This window comes from Pipistrellus hanaki (genome assembly GCF_964339955.1).
Source record: "Pipistrellus hanaki genome assembly, chromosome: 2".
Classification (NCBI taxonomy): Eukaryota; Metazoa; Chordata; class Mammalia; order Chiroptera; family Vespertilionidae; genus Pipistrellus; species Pipistrellus hanaki.
In genome coordinates this window covers 28,232,477-28,258,227 of record NC_140504.1, presented here as the reverse complement: position 1 = coordinate 28,258,227, position 25,751 = coordinate 28,232,477, and the positions used below count along the sequence as shown (strand labels likewise).

Below are 25,751 nucleotides of genomic sequence, written 5' to 3'. Positions count from 1 at the left end.
AAGAAATGAGATATGAACAAGTGAAAGTAAACAACACAGGAAATATGCTTTCTTGGAATTTTGTGGTTCAAGATGTCCTGACTCAACCTTAAAGCTGAAGGATATGGCTTTATTACTCCCTTATCTCTCTGGTTTGATGCTGCTGTTAGAGTTCTATGCTGTTTCTGAGGCACAGTGGGCATGATGTGACTTTGGGATGTGGTTACAGAGGACTGCCATACTCTGACTTACTGGTTTGGGCAGATAAAGAATATTTCTCTGTTAATAGAATGCTTGTCTTTTCTGTGTTTATCTATTTATGAAATTTCAGGCTCAGATTTTATATTATACTAATAAATATTTTCAGTAACACTTTTATAGGAATTATTTTAATAAGAATAGTTTTATTCTATTGTTGAAACAATCCAAACATGGAATCTGACATTTAAAAACATTTGTAAACGTTTGAAAAATTACATTTGAAAGGTAATTAGTAATTTTCTAAAAAGTAAATTGCTTTATAATTTTATGATTATGAATATAATACCTACTCATTCTAAGTTTTTTCAGTCATTTAAAGACAAATAGAGCCTTAACTTGTTTGGCTCAGGGAATAGAGCATCAGGTTGTGGACTGAAGAGTCCCAGGTTCGATTACTGTCAAGGGCACATGCGGGCTCGATCCCCAGTAAAGGGCGTACAGGAGCCAGTTGATCCATGATTTTCTCTCATCATTGATGTTTCTATCTCTCTTTCCCTCTCCCTTCCTCTCTGAAATCAATAATAATATGTTTTTTTTTTAAAAAGAAAAGTACAAACGAGAAAGTAAAAATCACCTGTAATCCAGCTTGGTAGTCTTTCAACGTTTCCTGAATATTCTTTCAAAACTTTTAATATAGTCATAGCTGGTTTGGTTCAGTGGGTAGAGCATTGGTCGGTGGACTGAAGGGTCCCGGGTTTGATTCTGGTCTGGGGCGCATGCCCAGATTATGGGCTCAATCCCCAGTGTGGGGATTGCAGGAAGCAGCCGATCAGTGATTCTCTCTCATCCATGGATGTTTCTCTCTCTCTCTGAAATCAATAAAAAAGTTTTTTTTAAAAAGTATTATAAGAAAACACACAAACTTTTACTATAAAAAGGCATTATACTCTATATACTATTTAGTAGCCTGCTTTTTTCACCTTATGATATATTTGGGAATTCTTTTTGTTAATGTAGATATACTAGTATGTGCAGTGTCGTACAGTAGCTACTAGCTTATGTGGCTATTTATATTTAAATTAAAATGAAGTAAAATTAGAAACTCAATTCCTTAGTTGTACTGGTCATATTGTAAGTGCTCAGGAGACACATGTGGCTAGTGGCTACTATATTGGGCAGCACTGCTTTGTAATGGCTGCAGGGTTATACATATTTTTTCCTATACCATAGCCCTGAATTCTACCAAGTTTTTTTTTTTAAATGCTCATACCAGTTTACATTTAAAAAAAAAATATTTTATTGATTTTGTACAGAGAGGAAGGGAGAGAGATAGAAAGTTAGAAACATCGATGAGAGAAAGTCATCGATCAGCTGCCTCTTGCACACCCCCTACTGGGGATATGCCCGAAACCAAGGTACATGCCCTTGACCGTAATCGAACCCGGGACCTTTCAGTCCCCAAGCCGACGCTCTATCCATTGAGCCAAACCGGTTTCGGCCCAGTTTACATTTTTATGACCATTTATGAGAGTACCTTTTTCCTCAGTTAGTAGTATTCTTTTAAATCTTTATCCATCTGAAAGTTGGAAAATAATATCCTGTTTTAACTTGTAATTTTTGTCTGCTAATGGGATTGAAGATCTTTTCAAATAGTTGTTTGGATCTTTTTTCTTTTGTGAATTGACTAGACAGGGTAGTTTTAATTTGTACGGATTTAATTTGTGCAATCCTAGTGATGCGTAATTAGGAGAGAACTATGTTAACAAGCTTATGACATTGAATATTCAAGTAGTAAAATTTTAAACTGTCCCTTTTTTAATGTTTTATTTTATGGTTAAGATTATGGTTTGACATTGGTTCGATTGACTTATCACAGGTAATTCAACAGGCGTTGCATCGCCCCTCCAGCTCAGCTGCTCAGTACCTTCAGCAAATGTATGCAGCTCAGCAGCAGCACTTAATGCTGCACACTGCAGCTCTTCAGCAGCAGCACTTAAGCAGCTCCCAGCTTCAGAGCCTTGCTGCCGTTCAGGTGAGAGTGGAGTAAATGAAAAATTATGAGGCCTAACTTGACTTTATTTGACGAAAATAAATGAATTGGCTATTATTTCAGAGTTCTCAGATGTTTTGTGATAATTTTTTATTAGGGAATTATAATAGGCTGCCAAATGGAAGTTACTTTTAAAAAACAATGGCTATGTTTTATATATTATTTTGTTGCTAACTTTTTGTTCCACTGCTTTTTATCTACATTGCAGGATTGCTACGCTAGTGTCATGATTTTGCATGTAAAATTTTAGGAATAACAGTGAATACTTAGGATTATGTGAATTATATTTTAACAAAAAAAGGTTTTTTTCAATATGCAAGTAATTCACACTATTGAAAAAAAATTAAACCCTTTAAAATTGTTTATAATAGTTAAAGTAGAAGTATTTCTTACTACACCCACTTTTGCACTGTACCAGTTAATATGTAACCTTCCAGAAATTTTCTGTATAAAGTTATGCATATGTACTTTCTAAAATCTAATCATACTATTCCCACTAATAACAGGATGATTTTATGATTAAATGCTTGTGTTTTAAAAAATATTTTCATTATTATTCTGTTTATTTAAATAAAACTACATGTGAGATTTAATTTTAAATCTTACTAGAGGAGGATCTCAGTTGACTGAACCTGAAAGGGGTTTATATCTATTGTAATCACATCCCCAGCTGTTCGTTTTCTTGGTAGTGTAATTTTAAGTAACATCATGTTTGTGATATGAGTTAGGAAACTGAAACCACTGGCACCTGATGTAGCTTCAATTTCTTTTTTGTAATGTTGGAGTGCTGATTCCCCTAAAATAGAAAATAGAAGCTTGTAGAGTAAAACTGACAATGAGTGCAGCTATGAAAATCATATTACCCTTTGGGTCCTGTTTCCACCATTCAGCTTTTTTTTTTTTTTTCTTTTCTTAATCTGTTTGGCCAAAGCTTAATCCGTGTTCACTATAAAATGAATAGCTTCATATATAGACATTTTTACTTTTCTTATGGTTTTGTGGTATCCTGGTACCAGAAAGATTTTAACTTTAGGTTTTTATAGACATATTATAAAGATCTTATTATTTCAGGCAAGTTTGTCCAGTGGAAGACCATCTACATCCCCCACAGGAAGTGTCACACAACAGTCAAGTATGTCCCAGACATCTGTAAGTGCCCTAAACTTTTTCCTGGATTTAAAAATTTTAATTATTGCTTTCCAAAAGTAAACCATTAATATTTGCAAAGCTGTTAATTGTGTATTTGTTTAAATACTATTTAAGTAACAAGTACCATGAAGTAAGTAAGTAAGAATGATAAGATCCAAGAATTCAGAACTAAGTTAAACTTCTGAAAATCTGAGTCTAAAAATATTTGTTTTACTTCTTATACATTGTTTCCCATGGAGTGTATTCAGATCTTTTGTGGTTCTAAATGATTGTAGTTTTCAGGATGTACTGAAAGTCTGAAATGTACAATGCACCGGTACTAGGTCATACATTTACTGTGATATACTGCAGGATGTCATAGCCTTGGTAGACAGCTAAATGTTTCTAGCTTTTTCTCTGAAATTCACATTTTAGAAATTACACATTTCAGCTTACACTTACTTGAGTTATCTGGGTCAAATTTACAATTAGTCCACTCAAGATAGTATAATTTATTTTGAAAAAGGAGTTAAAGAAAGCTGGTTTGCTCTCTTGCATATATTCTGGGAAATTGTGCAAACTTTCCTAGTTAAAAGAAATTTATAGGCATGGTAATACTTGTTTAACTTTTAATTTTGATATAATTTCAAAATACAAGAATAATGAAAAGATTTACTCAGATTTACCAGTTGTTAGCATTTTGGTTCATTGCTTTATCATTTTTTCTCTCTACATATTTACATATTGTTTCTTTTTTCTGAATCATTTGTGGGTAAGTTGAGACATGTTTCTTTAGTCCTAAATATTTTTATATATATTTACTAGAAACAAAGTCATTTCTTTACAAAGCCACAAGAAAATGATCAAATTCAGTAAACTTAACCTTCCTGCAATGTAATGTATATTAAAATTTCATCAGTTGTCCTAGGTTTATCAGTCTCATCAATATAGATGTTTTGGACCAGATAATTGTTTTTTAATTTTTTAAATTTTTATTTATCAATTTTAGAGAGAAAGGAGAGAGACAGAGAGAGAAACATTGGTACGTTGTTCTGCTTATTTATGCACTCATTGGTTGATTCATGTATGAATCCACAACCTTGGGATAATGCTCTAACCAACTGAGCTAACCAGCCTGAGATGGACCAGATAATTCTGCAGAAATGATATAGATAATTATGCAAACATGCATGGTTTATAATAGAAATTATAAACAATATAAATGTCCTTTACTTGAGGATTAATTTTACAGAGAGACTTAGATTTTCATTAAGTATTAAGTTGAAAAATGGCAAGAATGTATAGTATGATAGCATTTACTTTATTTAGGTTATTCTGTTCTTTCAGTTCTAAACTTTCCATTTGGTTCTTTATATCTTCTGTTTCTTTGCTGAGAGTATATTTTTCACTTGATTCAGTCAGGATCATAAGTGCTTATTCAAAGATAATTGCTTTAAAATCTTTCTCAGATAGTTTTATATTGTCTTGGTGTTGGCATTTATTGATTGATTGTCTTTCTTTCAGCTTGAGAGCTCTTTCTAAATAGTTCTTTAATACATTGAGTGATTTTTTATTAAAACTAGGACATTTTCAGTATTATGTTATGAGACAGGTTCCCCATTTGGTCTCCATTGATACCCGGGGGGTGCTCCTCGTAATTGCCGAGTCGGGGGTGAGAGTTCTGGCTCCTCACTAGGCCCCCACTGCTGCTTTCCTGGCTGGCAGGGACAGAGGACTGGTTCCATATGGTCTCCAATGATTCTGCAGGGAACAGGTGGGTTTGTGGCGGTGCTGTTACTGCCTGGCTGGGATTAAAGTCCTGGCTCTCTACCTGCCTTCTCTGACACTAACCCTTTGGAGGGAGTAGGGGTGTTGGGGTGCCTTATTACAGCCTGGTGAGGTCTTTGCTGGTGGGTGTGAGTGGGGCCACAATGTTTTCTGTGAAGTAGAGCTCTTAAAAAAAAGTTGCCAGGCTGTCTCTTTCCTGGTCCTTTGGCTAGAGATAGCAGGCTTCTCTGTTGGGGCTCCTTGTCTATGCTCATTGATGTTTTAGTGTTACAGTATTCGTTAGCTCTAAGTTTGGGTTATATGAGACAAAAAGAAATCCTAGGGAGCTCACACCCACATTGTTTACTGGGTCCTGAGGTCTCTAGCCAGTCTGCTTTTCCCACCTTTGGGATTATCTTAAGTTTATCTAGGGTTATTAGTAATAATTAGGAAGAGGAATAGGGAAAAGTATGTCTATTCCATCATTATGGAAACAGAATTCCTGCCATTTAACTTGCTATTTTTTTTTAATTGATTTCAGAGAGAGAGGAGGGAAGAGGGAGAGAGAGATAGAAACACCAATGATGAAAGAGAATTATTGACCAGCTGCCTCATGCATGCCCCCCACTGGGATTAAATATGAAACCTGGACATGTGCCCTGACCAGGAATTGAACCGTGATCTCCTGGTGCATGGTCGATACTCAACCATTGAGCCACACTGGCTGGGCTTAACTTATTTTTTCAAAGTTATATCTATATATCTGATTATGCAGGAAGAAAATCTAAAATACACAACAAACTGTTAATCAGTGGTTATTTCTGATCGAAGAACTTTATTGTTTTTTTTATATTGCCTAAATAAAATGTGATACACATTATCTAAATGACAGACAATACAAACGCTTCAATACTTTGACAGTTGATTTGGTAGCTTTGACTGCTACTAAGTGACTAATGGGCAGGTAGGGTATACAGTGTGTATATGCTGGACAAAGGGATGATTCATGTCCCATATGGGATGGAACAGGATGCTGTAAGATTTCATCATGCTACTCAGAATGACATGCAGTTTAAAACTTGTGAATTGTTTATTTCTGTAATTTTTCACTTAATGTTTTTGGACTACTTTCTCAAAAGCAAAACCACAGATAAGGGGGAGCCACTATGCACTATTGTTTACATATACAGTGCAGTCACTTGTCTCTCAACATGTTCTCATATGTGATTTTTACACACACACACACACACACACACACACATTTATATGTAATTATATAAGTAAGATTATACTATATGTAATTCTGTACTATTTTTCTCTTAACCTTGGGTGATTAAGATATTTTCATTCCATATAATATAAGTATGCATTATTTTCTTTATGTCTGTGTACTGTTTCTCCTTGTAGATAATACTCCATTGATTCTTACCAGTCAGTTGTCAGCAGTGGCTCTCAAATGGGCCTTCACAGTACTCTGGGCCAGAGGTCCTGTGTAAATTCCTTTTGGGGACCCCAAGAGGTGGTTGGAGTTAAATGGCTTTTCTTAGCAGACTTGGTTTTCTCTGGTGACTCTTGGAATCAGTGCCAGTGGGAAGAGACTCCAGTAATAAGATTCAAGCAATAAGTTCTTTTTTAAAGTGTGCAGCCAGGATTGGCCAAGGCTTTAAAGTGAAAGGGACTTAGGAGTGTGGGGACGTAATTGACGGAGAACAGATAAGGGCATCTGGTTCAGGTCCTGGAACAAAGCCGGAGACACAGGAGAACCTTATCAGTTGTGGGAAGGAATGAAAGTTTCTTTTAGGCCAGCGGGTGGAGATGACTCTCTTCAGGGATGAGGACTAATCTATGTACTCTCATGGGTTGGGCATTCATTAGAAGACACTGCCTGACGTGTTATTTGCCGTCTGGAAGTTAAAAATAAACATGATATTTGTTCTTTGATCTCACTACTTAGACAAAGTGAAATGCAATTCAGGTGGTTAGGAAGTAACTATTTAGTTTTCTCACTTCCTTTTTTTTCTTTTTAAAGACCAAGAAAAACATTCTGTCTGGACTTTGTGTTCTATTTCCTTAAAGAGTACTCAGGCATTTGTTATCAGCCAGTCATTTTTTAAAGAGACTTTTATTATGTTTTTGTTTAAAGAGTGTGTGGTTTGTGCCTCTTCCTCCCCCACTCATCACTGACTAGAAAAAAGTGCCAACGTGGTATTACTGCAGACTGACCCAGGTTATTGATCAAACTTTCAAGGTATAGGAAAGCCCCCTGATGCCAAAATACATGAGTTGGAAAACCTGGGTTCAGTTTTACACTGCTAAGTGATTTAATTTTTGGAGCAAGGCTTTATCCAAAATGTATGTTTGTAGAGTGATATAGAAAAAGATTATATTTTTGGGGGGGTTATTAATAATTTATTATATAGCACATAAAATTTATTATATAGCACATCTCTAAAAAATTTTATTATATAGCACATCTCTGCCTTGTTAAAGGCTATCCCAAAATTATTTTTTCTTTCTGTATCTGTCTCTCTTGCATATACACACACTCATGTTCTTTGTGATGGATTTATATATTACATTAAAACTCTGGAATATGCCTTAAAATAACATGCTATTTACTAACTTAATAAACTTATTGAATGAAGGCACTTTTATGGATATTGGATATATGAAAATGAATAACACATGGTCCCCACCCTTAAAGAAATAGAAGGATAGAAGTATATGCCAGAGTATCTGGAAGATAACAGACAAAAAGAAGGTAAAATGGTCTTACTATGGATGCCTGGAAAAGCTTATTAGAGCTGAAGATTTTTGAGAGGGTGTTGTTCACTGTATACTAGTAGGTGGAGAGGGATCAGGGCTTGTTGGCATTCAATCCAGTCCAGAACATTATTACCAGGGCCATAGAGGCTGGAGAAATCTTGATATTGCAAATAGCTTCATATGGCTAATGTGAAGGGTATTGTATAGAAGAGTAGGAGGAGCCCTGACCGGTTTGGCTCAGTGGATAGAGTGTCCGCCTGCAGACTAAAGGGTCCAGGTTCGATTCCGGTTGAGGGCATGTACCTTGGTTTAGAAACATCAGTGATGTACCTTGGTTGGATATCCAACCCAAGGTACATCATTGATGTTTCTAACTCTATCCCTCTCCCTTCCTCTCTGTTAAAAGAAAAGAAGAGTGGGAGGACATGGTGTTAGTGAGTCAGGAGAGGTTGAATGTTATTCAGAAGGTTTTTAAATGGTTAATTAATATTAATAAAATCAGGGAAAGATTATCTGACAAGGAGGGGGAGGCAAGATTCCAGGTGGGGGGTCACTTTGCAAAGAAATCTAGATGGAAGTGCCATGGGCCTAGACTGTCAAACTAAGTGATTAAAAATCAAAATGAGAATGAGGAGAATAAAGATGGAGAATCAATAAGATACATTTATGGTAAAGGAGAGGGAAGAATCAGTATAACTCCCAGATAATCTCTTTTGGGAGATTTTAAAAGATGCTGGTGGCCATTTGAGAATAAGCTGGCTTAGGAAGGAATAATAATAAGTTTGGTATTTGAGACATTCAATAAGATGTCTTTGGTAATTAGTTGGATCTGGAGCTCAGAATAAGAGTTTGTCTTCAAGGATTCAGAGTAATTATGATTGAATTTTTTGAAACTACTGGAATAGATGTGGTAATTTAGGAATTTAAGAAGAGAAGTATTAAAGATAAGGCATGAACATTTTGGAGATGAGTCAGAAGGTTAAGAAGGAATGGTCTGAAAAAAATTCACTGAATTTGTTGAATAGAGAGCACTGGTTATTGCTAATGGGACTTTTAGTAGTATGTTAGGAGTAAAAGCCAGATTGCAGACTAATTCTGTATATTATGTTTACTGAATTACAGGTTTAATTATTTCATTGGTTAATTTCTTAAAATTAGGAAATACTTAAAAGATACCGCTAAATTTAGAGAATTAATTAACCAACTCCAAGCTTTAAAGTTTTTTTTAAAGCTTTTTATTTTAAAATATTTGTAGACTCAGGAAATTACAAAAATAGTACAGAGACATCCTCCTCTATAACCTTTACTCAAGCTTTCCTCCATTCACTTGTTCTTTTTTTAATTTGTCTTGTTAATCCTCATCCAAGGATATTTTTTCCATTTATTTTTAGAGAGAGTGGAAGGGAGACGGAAAGAGAGAGGAACATCGATGTGAGAGAGACACATCAAGTAGTTTCCTCCATGTCCTGGCTGGGTACATGCCCTTGACCAGAATTGAATCTGAGATCCTTCAATTGGAGGACGGACAATCTAACCACTGAGCAATATTGGCTAGGACCACCTGCTCATTTTAACAAATGTCCTGAAGTAGTGCAAATGCTAATGTTTGGGATGGGTTGTGGAACTATACAGGTAGTGTCGGTTTGTATTCTGTACCTCTGCATGGTGCAAATCTGGAGTTTTGATTTTCATAGGAGCCTCTCTCCCCACACTAGGAGCAGGGCAGATGGCAAGCTGCCTTGCTGCTTCTCAGGGCATACGGGTAGAGTTTCCTTTTCACGTATTGAGCAGACCTTTTGAGGATTTTGGCTCAAAATAGGGATTTTACTTCCAGCTTTCCCTGAAATAGGCTCAAAATTAGGTTTTTCTACCTCTTTAGGCCATTGTCCCCTGACTACGTTGGTGTCAGCTGGGACTTTAGGTCTTTGAGTTTCTTCTTTTCTGGCACCTAGAAATCCTCCCCTCCCCCTCTTTTTTTTATCTTCACTGGAGGATATATTTATTGATTTTACAGAGGAAAGGAGGGAGAGAGAGACTGAGAAACAGAAACATGGATTGGTTGCCTCCTGTTTGTGCCTCAATCAGGGATGAATGTGCAACCTTTTGGTGTATGGGGACAACACTCCAACCAAGCCACCTGTCCAGGGCTCCCCCTTTTCAGATTCAGCTGAACTGATTTCTCATGTTGATTTAGCATCTTAGTGAATTATTTGGGCACGTGTATATAAGAGTCCAGTCTGCCTTATTGCTTGAATCAAAAGTCTAATAAATGCTTTCTTAATTTCTTACTTCTTAATTTTATTCTCTGCTTTGTCTACAAAAAGGATTTGAAGTCAGATTACATTACTCTCATTAAAAATATTATTTAGCCCTTGCTGGGTGGTTCAGTTCGTTGGAGCATCGTCCTGTATATCAAAAGGTTGCAGGTTGATTACCAGGCAGGGTGTGTATAGGAGGCAAATGATGTTTCTCTCTCTCTCTCTCTCTCTCTCTCTCTCTCTCTCTCTTCCTCTCTCTTCCCCTCTCTCTCTCCCTCTCCCTCTCCCTCTCCCTACCTAACTCTCTCTCTCCACCCCACACTCCTCCTTCCTCTTTTTCTAGATTTAATAATAATAATAAAAACATACCCTTGGGTGAGGATAAAAATATATGTATACATTACTTATTTTTTAAATGGATGATACATGAATGTTGTATGAAGTTGGAAAGATAAAAAAGGATATAAAGGTCTCTTGCCCTGTTCCATACTTTATGCATTTTGCCTTCACAGGTACACTAGATACTAGTCTCTTACATATCCTAGAGATATACTGTACGCTAGTTTTTGTTGTTGTTTTTTAATATATTTTTATTTATTTATGGAGGGAGAGCAAGGGAGAGGGAGATAGAAACATCAATGAAAGAGAAATGTTGATCAGCTGCCTCCTGAATGCCCCCTGCTGAGGATGGAGCTCATACCTGGTTATGTATCCTGACCAGAATTGAACCAGCAACAACCTCTTTGTGCATGGATCAATGCTCAACCACTGAGCAACACTGGAGGGGCACTTTAAAGTAGTGTGTATAATTTAATTTTGTAACCAGTGGTCAGGATTTTTTTTAACCTGCTTAACAAATAGCAATTGTAGTTTTTTCTTTCCTGGGAGCTTTTTTTTTTTTTTTTTTTTTTTTTTTTTTTTTTTTTAATATATTTTATTGATTTTTTGCAGAGAGGAAGGGAGAGAGATAGAGAGCTAGAAATGTCGATGAGAGAGAAACATTGACCAGCTGCCTCTTGCACACCCCCTACCGGGGATGTGCCCGCAACCAACGTACATGCCCTTAACCAGAATCGAACCTGGGACCTTTCAGTCTGCAGACCGACGCTCTTCCACTGAGCCAAACCGGTTTCGGCTCTTTCCTGGGAGCTTTTGAGAGAGAATGCTAACCCTAATTATATGTTATATGTATGTTTTTATGTATATGAATGGATTATTTGTGTTTTAATTTTTGTTCACTTCAAAAATCCCTCAGAATCTGACAAAATAGTGTACACTGTTGGTTTGAATGTTTTAAGTTATGTGGACTATTAAAATAATGGGACATTAACCTTACTTTTTGGGAGGTAGTAAAAAATGATATTTTAAAATACTGGAATTGAAACACATGGAGGATAGCTTTCAAAATTGTTCTAATTGTTAACCAGTAAATGCTATTGTTTGCACAAGTGCAGAAAATTGCCCAAAGAAGTGAGGGGTCTGTCAAAGTTGAAGTCCTCCTTTTTAGGTTCCTTAGCTACTGTATATACTATTGATTGCCTAAGTCAGCTTGGTGAAATTCAGTGTCATGGAAGCCTATGATCTAATATGTTTTCTTCCTTAGATCAACCTCTCCACTTCTCCTACACCTGCACAGTTAATAAGCCGTTCCCAGGCTTCCAGTTCTACCAGCGGCAGTATTACCCAGCAGACTATGTTACTAGGGAGTACCTCCCCTACCCTAACTGCAAGCCAAGCTCAAATGTATCTCCGAGCTCAAATGGTAAGATGTGAGCTACCAAATTTTTTTAGCATTTAAGGACTTGAGAGAGATCAAAATATTTCTTGATTTGATGCAATAAGAGACATTTTAAATATTTAAGATATGTTTAACAAATTTTTATGTGCGTGTGCTCAGCTCTTATACATTTATGTCATGAAAAATTCCTTTAATTGGTAGGCCTTCTTGGTGTTTCAAATAGTAACATGCGAAGCTGACAAATCTGTAACAGAGGAATGATTATTTTTTTAATATCAGATTTCATTGATTTCAAACCTTTTTTTCACATTTTAACATCTGAAACTGAGATGCATTTTATAATTGATAGCATCGTACATTTATAATTGTACCTATAGTGATACATAAAATCATTGTATATCATTGACATCTTAGATTTGAAGAAGATTTAATGAAAATGTTAAAAATGTTATAAACTTGGTTGTTAACTATAAGTTAGAGTTTATATTGTGACATCTTCTGAAATCAGGATTGAAGTTTTGGTAATTTACCAAATGATTCTGAGCTTTGGTTATTCCCATCTCCAATTTTGCAAGTTAATCTGTGTTCTTAAGCTCACTCTGATCTTTTATTAATACAGGAAGGTTAATTTGGCTATTCGGCTTCTTGATTTAACTGTTGAGCTTCTTTAAGAAATGCAGAAATTGGCTGACATTTATTTTATTTGATGTCTTTGTATGTAGTTAGATAAAAACTTGGGCCCTAGCATATATTTATTTACATTCCTTTTTTTGTCCAGTGAACTGAATATATATCTGGATTCCCAGGTCTGCACTAAAATTGCAAATAAAGTTCCCCATCATATTTCTAATAGGAAACAATGATATGACCCATCTACAGATTGTTCAGTAGGCATTGCCATTTTCCCGCCATGAACTCTTATTTAATTAATAATATGCTTCAGAATTAAGCTGCATGAACCATTTGAAATGGTTGTAATTTGACTGTTTTTGACCCCTTGGAAGTTTCATATGGTTCAAGTTAAATAGAACATCTTCTCTTTAGGTTTAGTGCTTTCAGTTGTTTGTACTGGAAATTAACTTCTTGTGAATGTTATGTTTTTTTGATTAATTCACTTAAATTTACCAATAATATACTATAAAGATCTGAAATAAAAAAGATTCCTTAATTGATAATTTTAATTTAAACAGGAATGGTTTTTGAGGAACTGAATAACTCGATGCAATTTTGAAATAGAGTATTTTACACATTCGTGGAAATAGCTGTTATAATTTACTAAATTGGATTGAATAATCTCTGAATGGATTGCATTACTTTTTTAAATTAATGGCATTCTGTTTCAGTATTGAAAAACAGTTGAAAAGAGATGGTGATTATTAGTAAATAAATCAAGTATGTCTTTTCTTCATTATTTTTTATGTAAAGCTGTTTTTGCAAACCGTTACTGAATTTTGACATGTTCTAGTATTTACATTTAGAATGAATTTTTCTTTACAGATTTTTTTTTAAAAAATCAAGAGCAACCTAGATTTGTACTATAGATCCTATATAGCTGAGTGAAATATTATAGTGTATTATATAGCATAATTAGCTTTTATAGTAAAGAGGATTGAAAAGACTTTTGGGGGTTTCTTTATGTGTTTCTTTAATTTACATTCAAGAGTAGTGACTATGGTTGTTTATTGTAATCTAAGTTTTTGGGATCCTACCATCGTAGTTTTTAGTTGGGAGAAATTTAAGTATAATAGCTTATTCAGGGCAAAATTTGGTATGAGAATTTCATATTGCCAAATTACATATTCCTTTTTGAACACTGATTTATATTTCTACTCACCAGAATCATGAACTGTTTCAAAAATGTTTATGATTTTTTTTTTAGTTCTCTATATCAGAAACTTCTCTTTGTCATGTAAAACCTTTTTTTGCTTAAGAGGAAATCCTAAATTGCATTGTCTTTCTGTCATGAATTTCAGTCTTCCTTGCCTGCTATACATTGTGTGTGAGACATGTTCTTTTTGTCTTAGAGTATTTTTTTGTTTCGGTTTTTCTGTCTGTACAGCTGATTTTCACACCCGCTACCACTGTGGCTGCTGTACAGTCTGACATTCCTGTTGTCTCGTCGTCATCGTCATCTTCCTGTCAGTCTGCAGCTACTCAGGTGAGCTTGTCTAGCTTCATAATGTGGTACTTAAGGTCTGGATCTTCAGGTTAAAGATAAACATACATTGTAGTTTAAGTTACTGATTATTTTAGTGCTCTTTGTCATACATTTCAGATTGAAATTTAATATAACACTATAAGAACTCCAAGAAAAGTGTTTTTTCTTCTATAGAAATTATAATACCGTTAAATATGGATATTTAGGTTATTTGACATAAATGAAAATAAGTTTTCGATATGACATTGTGTTTAGTTCTATTGTATAGTAGATTTATTTTTTGTTATCTGAGTTGCATTCTTTTGTGTAGATTTCTTTGCAAGCAGCTATATAATAACTAAGTCAAGATGGATTTTAATATTAAAAATGAATTAAATTGGGTAAATTTTAAATTTAAAAAGTGGAATAGAATATTACTTTGTTTAGTACTATGGAAAAAGTGAGCCTTCACTTTTTCTCATGTAAATTACAAAAATAAATATTAGAATATAGACCTAAAGGTTACAGCTGAAAGTATAAAACCTGTAGAAGATGATACAGGAAATATCTTAACAACTAGAGTGGAGAAAGCTTTCTTCGGTCACAAAAAGCACTAATCATAAAAGAAAATAGAGTTTATCAAAATTAAAAATTGTTCTCAAAAGACATTGTTACAAAAGTGAAGAAGCAAGTCACAGACTAAGGGAAAATGTTCACAATACATATATCTGACAAAGGACTTGTATTCAGAAAAAGCAAAGTATGCTTTCAACTCAGTAATAATATGAGCAGTTCAGCCAAAACCGGTTTGGCTCAGTGGATAAAGCATCAGCCTGCGGACTGAAGGGTCCCAGGTTCGATTCCGGTCAAGGGCATGTACCTTGGTTGCGGGCACATCCCCAGTGGGTGGTGTGCAGGAGGTAGCTGACTGATGTTTCTCTCCCATCAGTGTTTCTGGCTCTCTATCCCCTCTCCCTTCCTCTCTGTAAAAAATCAAGAAAATATATATTTTTAAAAAATATGAGCAGTTCAATTAAAATTGGGGGAAAGATTTGAACACTTCACAAAAGGTTGACAAGCACGTGAAAAAAAATGCTCAACATCATTAATCATTATAAAAACGCAAATCACAATCACATTCACTACAATGGCTGAAATGAAGGAGACTGATTCTGAAGAATGTAGAGCAGCTATATTCTCAAAACATTGCTGGTGATAATCTAAAATGGTACAACCACTTTGGAAAACAGTTTGTCATTTCATTATAAAGTTAAACATATGCTTACCATGTGACCCAGCAATTGTACTTCTAGATGTTTACTGTGGGAGATTTGAAAACATATATCCACAGAAAGATATGTAAACAAATGTTCATAGCAGCTCTATTCAGCCCCAAACTGGAAACAACCAATGTTCTTTAACTGGTGAATGTATAAACAAATTGTGGAATATTACTTGGAAATTTAAAATTATGAAAACAAAAAACTAATGCATTTCAGACACATTATAATTTGCCCGGCCGGCCAGTGTGGCTCCATGGTTAAGCGTGAACCTGTGAACCAGGAGGTCACAGTTCAATTCTCAGGGCACGTGCCCAGGTTGTGGGCACAATTCCCAGTAGGAAGTATGCAGGAGGCAGCTGATCCATGATTCTCTCTCATCATTAATGTCTCTGTCTCTCTCTCTCTCTCTCTCTCTCTCTCTCTCTCTCTCTCCTTTCCTTTCCTTTCCTTTCCTTTCCTTTCCTTTCCTTTCCTTTCCTTTCCTTTCCTTTCCTTTCCTTTCCTTTCCTTTCCTTTCTCTGAAATCACTAAAAAACATTGAAAAAGAAATATTATATTCACAAAAGGGGCCAGACACCACAGTGTCCATACTCTGATTTATTTATATGAAATTCCAGAACAGGCAAAACTAATCTATAGTGAAAGAAATTGGATTGGTGGTACCAGGGGCAGAAGGTAGGGGAGATTGATGTGGAAGGGGCATGAGAGAAATTTCTGGGTGATGGGAATGTTCTATATCTTGATTGGAGTGGTGGTGATATGTCGTATACATATGTCAAAATTCACAGAATTGGTTCATTCATTTTATTGAATGTAAGTTACACCTCAGTAAAGTTGGTAAAAATGTAAATTTTAAATTAAAGCAATTGAGTAAAATATTACTTTTTCCATAGAAATTAGTATATCTTAGGATCATTCTTGCCTTCTTACTTTTAATTTAATAGTTTCAGTGTTCTGGTAAAAAGCAAAAAATAAGATAGTAATAGTATTCTTTGTTACTTTTCATAGATCTCTTTACATTATATTTTATTTAATAATAAGGGCCAATTTTAATATATTAATATATAAAGATGCTGACCAATTAAATTTAAGTTTTTCTTAACAGCTCTGTGATCCTCCATAATTCCTGAACTTTGTTGGACTTTAGTTTTCATGTTTACAAAACGAGGCCTTTGTTTTTGTTAACTTTAAGATTTTTTTCAGCTCTAAACTTTTTTTTATAAATGTCTTTTCATGAGATAGATTTGTTGAAGTAATGATTTTGCTGTTTGGTTTTTAAATATATTTTTATTGATTTCAGAGAGGAAGGAAGAAGGAGAGAGGTAGAAATATCAGTGATGAGAGAGAATCATTAAATCAGCTGCCTCCTACACGCCCCCCTACTGGGGATTGAACCAGCAACCTGGGGCATGTGTCCTAACCAGGAATCAAACTGTGACCTCCTGGTTCATAGGTTGATGCTCAACCACATAGCCACACTAGCTTGGCTGTTTTTTTTTTTGTTTTTTTGTTTTTAAAATTTTTTATTTATAAAAAAACCTAATAGAGTTAGACCATTATCAACTTCCAGAATATTTTCTGTTTTATTTTTTATTTATATTTTGTTCCAACTGAAATTTTAATCGACTTATAAGATGTACACAATAAAACAAGATAAAATAAATGTAAAGCCTGCCAGAAAAAAGGAAGTGGCACAGAGGTAGGAGTAAGGAGGCTATTCAGGTTATATGCATGGACTTAATTTCAACTCCCAGTTCAGTTACTTAATAGTTGTGTGGCTTTAGACAAGTTACCAAACATCTCTAATAGTCATACATACTTCCGGGGGGGGGGGGGGGGTTGAAGAATGAGTAATATGTATATTTAGTGTCTAGAACATTATGGGCACTTGTTAGTACCTTTTTTTGCAAGTGGGGGAACAGGAAGACCTGGGTTCAAATCCTGACTTCAACAGTTGCCAGCTTTGTCACTTGCTAGTTGATTGATTTTGGACAAGGTCTTAGTATAGCACAGTGTATAAGTTTGGACTTTGAAGCTAGATTCTCTGGGTTCAAATGCTCTACCACTTATTATTGGATATCCTTAATTTCTTGCTTCAGCTCCAACAATATAAAATAAAATAAATACTTACAAAGTAATTATAATGCTTATTTTATAGTTTTGTAGTGAGGATTAAATATGTTAATAAGTGAAAAACAGAACAATGTTTCATACATAGTTAGCACTTACTAAACAGCTTTTATTATTACCTTTTCAAGGTCTCAGTTTCTTCATTATAAACTAGAAATGATAGCTCAGAGTTGTTATAAAAATACAGGAGGCAATAATTATAAAGTACTTAGTATTCTGCCTGGCATGTTAGATATCACATACCACTAATTACTATTTTCGTTATATATTGTCTAAAGACGAGTCACAAATTTGGTACTTAGCTTTGAAGTGAAAAGAGAAACACAACCTTCTAAAAGATTTACAGTTTCCAAGGTAAATAAGTGAGTTAGGAAAATATAACTAACATGCTCTAAAGCACAATCTGTCTTGTGTGTTCTCATAGAGAAAACATATTATAGTGTCTTTAATGAACATAGTAATTTACAAAAGTGGCTTCAGCTTGATGTGACACAGGTATGAGGCTTTGTGATAATATGACTTAATTAAAAGGTAGACTTTGAGGAGCCTTTAGAAATTTCTCTGCAAATGTTTTTCTCTTCTGTGCTTTTGAAATGTCAGTGAGGGAGTGGTAAATGATGTTAATACTTTGAGTATTTCAATGGTAACTTTTCTCAAGTTCAGGGTTCTTAGTTTTGAAAAATTTGTGCTTCCTTTGTTAATTTTAAAGCTTATATTTTCAGTTTTTAAAATAATTAGTGTGTAATTGAGAACTACCAAATTTGAAGTTTTATTTTAGTACTCTTTTTAAGTGATAGAAGTCAGCATAGTTCATTTTTCCTTATTATTAAAATTTATTTATAGAATACTAAGGGGAAAAAAAGAAATTCAGAGTATTTTACTCTTATTTACTATTTTAAATGTTCTATCCCTTCTCCCCACTATTTTTTTCAGAAAATTTTTTTCAGGAAGGTGTCATAGAACTAAAAATATGCTTGTAGAAAAGTAAGAAATCTTGCTTACCATGGCTATCTGGGGAATGCTGTGAGAATTGAGAAGAAACTGTCCTTTGGATTTAAAATCTAAAAACTCAGCTCTGTTGCCGCCATTGAGATATTAACTCTTAGTTTTCTCATCTGCAAAGAAGGGATGCTGCTGTAATTCACAGAATATTTCTTAGATTCAACTAGAACAATTGGTGGGAGAGTATTTGGGTAATCCACTATAAAAATCTAAGGTGTGAAATTAGCAAAAATACTTGACAGGAAATTTAGAATTTTTCAAAAGTCAGAAAAGTTTCCATAATTTGATCATAGTTTTTGTTTAGATAAAATAAAAGTTGGACTTCAGAATACACTGATATTTGCCGGGACCGGTTTGGCTCAATGGATAGAGCGTCGGCTTGGGGATTGAAGGGTCCCGGGTTCGATTCCGGCCAAGGGCATGTACCTTGGTTGCGGGCATATCCCCAGTAGGGGGTGTGCAAGAGGCAGCTGATCGATGACTCTCTCTCATCGATGTTTCTGGCTCTCTATCTCTCTCCCTTCCTCTCTGTACAAAAAAATCAATAAAATATATTAAAAAAAAAAAAAAAAAAAAGAATACACTGATATTTTTTATTTAGAAAGGGTGTGTTTTCTGCAAAAGTGAAGCTCTGTCAAGGAGAACCAGATTTGAGAGAGGAATATGTGATCTTCCTATTAATAGCTAATTTATCTTTGTAATATAATTTAAAAGTATAGTTTAACATTTGAAATGTAATATTTAAGCCAAAATGACCACAGATAGGTATTATAGCCATAGTCTAAAATTTATCTATTTATATAAATAGTATATAAATAATAAAGAGGGAATATGTTAATTGACTGCCATGCCCTCAAAGATGGCAGTGCCCATAGCCACAAGATGGTGGCGCCTAGTCCCCTCACCCCCACCAGTCATGCGTCAAGGCCAGGCCTGCCTTCGGAGTCCCCAGTCTCCTTAGCCCCCCAGCTGCCCAGAGCTGGCCTGAGGTGTAGGCAAGCCTCAGATGGCGGCTGCCCAGCTGCCCAGGGCTACCTGAGGCTCAGAAAACCAGGGCCGGCCGAGGCTTGTGCTGTCGGCAGTGGCAGCAGCAGAGGTGTGATGGGGCGTTGCCTTTCCCTGATCGCCAGGTCGCCTCCCGCACCTGAAGGCTCCCGGACTGTGAGAGGGGGCAGGCAGGGCTAAGGGACCCCCCCTTCCAGTGCATGAATTTTCACGCACCGGGCCTCTAGTATTATATAATATATAAAATGCACATTTTATTTTTTGCATTGAATTTCAGTATTCCAGAAAACAAAAGAAAAGTTAGAAGAAAAGAGTGTATTATTTTATAGAAATGGACTGCATCAGGTTTTAGGGTTCATTGAGTCAAATCTTCATTTATATTGTAAATATATATACTTTTCATTTGAAGGAAATTTTTTCAAATTTTCAAATTTTTAAAATAAATATCACTAGATATTTGTTGAGATTTTTTTTTAAGTAAAATATGAACAGGTTTTAATGTTAGCCTAAGAAAACCATGAATAGAACTAAAAGGAAAAAAATGTAATATATATGAAATATATATGTGTAATATATATTTCAGAATCAGATAGAGAAAAATACGTCTGACTTGTGGAGCTTCTGTCATGTTTGCAATACAGAACTGTGGGAGTACAAACATGAATGTTAGAGATGGGAGCCTGCCAGTCAGAGCCTCCATATTTCACAGACACATACATGAGTAATTCTAAAATAAGCTAGACATTAGGCAGTGCTGTAGGCCAATATGACCCAAATTCCATGAGAAAAGCATTAGATAGGAGAGGAGAAATTATTTCTAATCAGGGATTTAGGGAGGATTCTTTGGGATTTTTACTGGGCCTTGAGGAAGAATGGCATTTGAGGCAAGAGGAGCTTGAACAAGGATGGTAAATGAGCAAGGTAGTTTGAAAAAGGGCAAGTAGAACAGTATGGCTAGAATATGAGAATGATGGACTGGAATAGTGGAGAATGTGGCTTGAAGTGATTTGGGCCTTGACTTTGAGAAACCTGGATTTTAGCACATTTTATTTTTTGCATTACATTTCAATAATAAAGTAGTTTTAGTCCACTTATATTGCTGTGAAATATTTGACAAAAATCAGAGAAGATATAGTCTCACTTAGAAGATTATTTCAGTAGCTTAGAATAGAACTAATGAAAACCTCAACTGCCCCGAAATATTTTTTTAGCACTTGCTATTGGCTGATCACTGTATTTGGCACCTGGATCCAAGATAATGTATATAGCCTTTGAGCATCAGTTAATAATATAGTTGTAGAGACTGAATACACATGAAACTGAAGAATATTTATGAAGCTCAATATATCATTTGCTTTGTCACTTTATAATCTCTTTTACTTCAGTTTCCTTCCCAGGGCTAGTGCTAGCATAAATGTATTTGGTGCATTCATTCCAGATAAACAAAAACTTGGGCAGCTATTGGAAAGGCATATTCTGCCTGGCTATTTAGAAATGTTATAAACTTCATGTGACTGTAATTGGATTATCCTTGCCACCATGCAGACTGGCAGTATGTTTAGAATAACACTGGGTATAGATAGGAGCTGTCACAGAAACCATTTCAAGGCCATACACAATCTTTTCAATTCATGAAATCTGGTTCTCAAAGGCAAGTGAGTGTTCCATACAACAGCAACAGCATATAACAAACATCTTTAAAAAGGAGTTAGTGGGAAATGATTTTCATAATTAGCATAGTGGGGTAGATAATTTGATGAATTCATTTTCTTACTAGTACAAGATTAGCATTCCCTTATAATCTCAGTTGAGCTGATAACTTTTTTGTTATCTTTCTTATACTTATTAAGACAGCAGTATTGTATCCACACTCTCTAATTATGTAAGTTTATGAGATACTTGTAACCTTAAAATGTCACAGTCCTGGCATGGTACAGGTCTGAGATCGAAGGAATTGCTCATTGTTCCCTGCACACCTTGGGCTCCCCACCTCTGCATCTTTGCTCAAGTATTCCCTTTTACTTGGAATGACCTTTCTCAAAAACGCAGTATGTTGCAGAGTAATTTACTCATAGTTCAAAATTCATATATATATTCCATTTTTATCGAGTTCTTAATGATTCTTTCCCTTAATGTCTTTTTAAAAAATTCACTTAATACTTAGGATTTGATTACTTAGAATAATAACTCTCCTTTCTTACAGGATTAATCAGTAGTTTTAAGTGCTTGGAGCTTTTTGAAAAGCATAATATAAATATATTGTCATTATTACTATAATGTAATGATTACCACATGAATTAATACCATCTGTTTCATCCATATTTTTTGTTATGTGGTTCTTTAGGTTCAGAATTTAACATTACGCAGCCAGAAGTTGGGTGTGTTATCTAGCTCACAGAATGGTCCACCAAAAAGCACTGGTCAAACTCAGTCATTGACAATTTGTCATAACAAAACAACAGTAACCAGTTCTAAAATCAGCCAACGAGATCCTTCTCCAGAAAGTGTTAGAAAAGGAGAAAGTCCAAGTCTGGAATCACGAAGCACAGCTGTCACCCGGACGTCAAGTATTCACCAGTTAATAGCACCAGGTGGGATAAAACTTTTGTTGAAAACAGTTGCATTTTCTTAGCAGGCAGAGAAAAACAAAAGATGTCCATTACTTGAATAAAAATGATAATTTTAAAGCATTTTATATTGTGAATTTCATAAGTAAAAAGAAAAACACATTTCAATATTGTAGTTTGAAAAAAGAGAAATCCAAAGAGCCCAATAGCTAAAACAAATTATAATAATAAAATGGATTTTTGGGGGTGAGTTGACATTTGATTAACATCTTCATTATGTGCTAGTTTCCTACTATAAAAATAAAACCTTTTAGCTTTAGAAACAAAATTTGTGTGTAGTTCATTTAATATGCTTTAGTGGAACAAAATTAAAAGCCTTTTAAAAAAGTATTTATTATTTTTGTTTAAAATTGTCATTAGTGGGAGGAATTTATCACTTTCCAAAAATAAGATTATACACAATTACTTTCTTTACCACGTTGCTTTTTTCCATCTTGGTTTTCATCTTTAAGAGGAAGATTTCAGGGAGTCAGCTAAGTTATTTTCATTCTCATCAAACTTTGAATCTCATGTGCACTCCTGCTATCTACAGATAATCTTGTTTTATTGTTCTCATGCTGAAAATGTTGGGGCCATCTTGAGTGAGTTTTCTTACCATCTCTTCTGCTCATCTCAGAATTTGTCAATGTTGAGCTTCCTTCACTTGTAATAAGATAAGGAATTATCTGCTTTCCTTTTTAAGTTAGCACTATTTTCGTCATTGATTGCATTGTTTTTACCTTCTGTCATAGTTATTATTGCATCTTTTGCCTTTCTCATGTTGGATATTTTTCCTTTGCTTCTCCAGCATACTTAGGTTTCCCTAACCTTAATATATATACATATGTTTTTATACCAGTATAATTATTATTTATTGAAAATGTGTGTGTGTGTGTGTGTGTGTGTGTGTGTGTGTGTGTGAGAGAGAGAGAGAGAGAGAGAGAGAGAGAGAGAGAGAGAGAGAGATCTACTGGGTTAGACACCTACATATGTTTTATTTTTTTAAAAATTCTTTTATCCAACCTCATCAGGCAAGCAACTTCTTTCTATCCTTTTATAACTGCGTTGCTTTCTAAAGATTTATTTTACACTACTGAAGTCTGCATATACTCCACCTAAATCGATTTCTCTTTATAAGTTTCCTCTGTGCCATATTCTCTAAATCACCTAATCTCAAACTGTTAGAATTATTTGATTCCTTTTGTTAGAAATCTCTCATTACTTTGAATTTGTAGAGCATTGTTATGCTTTTTTTATGGCTCTTTTTCTTTTATAATAGGTGGTAAGCCCTTTGAAGGTAGGATAATAATATTGAGCATTTGTGTATCAGGCACTTTACATTTATTGTTTCTTTTAATCTTTTTTGCAGATTGACCTTTTCATCCGTTTATCTATACTAGAGGCCCAGTGCACAAAATTTGTGCATGGGGGGGGGGTGCCTCTCAGCCTGGCCTGCATCCCTCTCACAATCCAGGACCACTGGCTCCTAACCCTTCACCTGCCTGCCTGCCTGATTGCCCCTAACTACTCTGCCTGCCGGTCTTATTGCCCCTAACTGCTCCCCTGCTGGCTTGATCTCTCCTAACCACCTCTGCCTTGGTCCTGCACCTGCAACCCAGGATTCCCTCCTCCAGCCAGTCGCAAACACCCAGGACTCAGGCTTCCCTCCCTCTGGCCGGCACCAGGACCTAGGCTGGCTTTGCCTGGGCTGGCTGCAGCTGCAGGGGACGGTGTGCAGGTGGCTTTCCCTGGGCTACAGGCACTGGTACCCGGGACCGAGGGACAGGCAGCGGGCAGCTTCTCCATCTCCCAGGCCCCAGCCAGACTCAGGCACTGGCGCCCGCTGGCGGGCGGGTTCTCCATTTCTCCTGGGACCACGGGACAGGTGGCTTTTCCAGCTGGCTGGGGCCCGGGACCACAGGGCAGGCAGCTGCTTCGTCTCCCCAGCCACAGCCAGCCACAGGCAGCTTCACCCAGCTGGCTTTGTCAGGAAGGACGTCCGGATGGTTGTCCGGAAGGTCTCCCGGTCTAATTAGCATGCTATTCTTTTATTAGTAAAATTGTCCAGAGATTCTCAGCTTCAAACCAGCCTATCTGGCCAGTGTTGATAAAAGTCAGTGAGGAGCAGCAGTGACCCACTGTACTTGGAATGACTGCTTAGGACAATTTCTAGTAATTCCCACAGTTTTGATAGATTATACTGGAAGGTAGGATAATTCCCTCCCAAAGAGACTGTTACCTTCAGAGAAAGCTAAGAACTTTTTCAGGGTTAGTTCAAGCAGGGAGTTCTACTTTTAGATTTTCAGTCTCCCTGAATTCCCAGTACCTGTTTCTTTGTTAAACTTATTCTTCCCCCTTTCACTGGTAGTGCAATAATATCCTTGTAGTTGTCTTCCTCTGATGGCCAATATTTTAAGTTGGTGTGGAGGATACCGGTAAGCAAAAACTGTCAGAGTCTCGGGAGAATTGCAATTCCAAATTCAAATGCTATGTGTATTAACCTAGTATTCTATGATGGTGTCGATTAGAAACAAAACCAAATGGAACATCCTAACGCATATAAACTTTTGTAGCTACCAAATTATAACTTTGTTAAAATTTATTCAAGCCTTACACTGTGGTTATTCAAAGCAATTTCTATTTTCTGACGAAAGCTGTATTTTCCAGCTTTTTAGTTTTCCTACTCTGCTGGTGGGAAGTTAGTCTGAAGCTAAGCTTTATTTTGGGAGATTCTTGGATAGGTAATTTATCCTTTTTCCTCAATTAGTAAAATGTTTGTTCCTACAGGTAACTTACAAATTCTAAAAGAATCTGTGTTCCAGTGTAGTATAGTTTTATAACTATTATAATGGACAAGGTTATTGCTTCCTTGTATGTATTTTTAGGGTGCTAAATTTGTTTTGTTTTTTTCATTTCTTCTTGAAGGGGGAGTTGCCACTTGATAGTTAATAATTCTATTTTTATTATATAAAATAAGGCAAATGTCTGGAAATTAACCTTAATATTAGAGCTCAAGTGTTTTTAGAACTTTTATGAAATTAGTCTATTGGAAAAATATATATTCCCCTTTTTTGTTTATTTGTTTAAAATATTACCTATGGTATTATATATGTCTTCTTTTGCCCCCATTGACATCCCCCCATATACCTTTTTTTGCAGACATTAATTCAGCGTGTAATGAAAAGCCTGTGTTAGTCTGTTCAGGCTGCCATGAGAAGAAAAAAAAAAAATACCATTGACAGAGTGTTTTAAAGGCTGGAGTGTTCTAGAGGCTGGAAAGCCCAAGATCAAGATCTGATAGTGTTTAGTTTTTGGTGAGAGTCTTCCTGGCTTGCAGATGGCTGCCTTCTGGCTGCGTTCTCACATGGCCTTTCATCTGAGCGCTAGTAGAGAGGATAGTGAGTCCTCTGTGGTCTTTTCTTACAAGGCCATTAATTGTCTTAGGTCAGGGTCCCACCTTTCTGACCTCATTTGATCTTAATTACTTCATTAGTGACCCCATCACCAAATTGTCATATTAGGGTTAGGGCTTTAACACATGAATTTTGTGGGACACAAACATTCAGTCCATAACAGGAACCCAGACTTAGTTAGAAAGACGAGTCCTTGGTGATTTCAGGCAAGTCACTTAATGCTCAGAGTTTCATCACCTGTAACATATTGGATTAGTGTAGTACCCTATCTATCTCATGGGATTGTTG

The 25,751-nt window shown here is 35.7% G+C and overlaps 1 protein-coding gene across 5 annotated transcripts in view; it reads left to right on the top strand.

Moving 5' to 3' along the window:
- PHC3 (polyhomeotic homolog 3) overlaps window positions 1–25,751 on the top strand; it is a 75,099-nt gene that overhangs the window by 5,542 nt on the left and 43,806 nt on the right. For all 5 annotated transcript variants that reach the window (XM_084874116.1, XM_084874114.1, XM_084874113.1 and 2 more), the window contains exons 3-7: window positions 2,057–2,212; window positions 3,302–3,379; window positions 11,753–11,911; window positions 13,947–14,045; window positions 21,789–22,035. In XM_084874116.1, coding sequence (XP_084730242.1) covers window positions 2,057–2,212; window positions 3,302–3,379; window positions 11,753–11,911; window positions 13,947–14,045; window positions 21,789–22,035 — 739 coding nt within the window. The remainder of the gene's footprint in view (window positions 1–2,056; window positions 2,213–3,301; window positions 3,380–11,752; window positions 11,912–13,946; window positions 14,046–21,788; window positions 22,036–25,751) is intronic.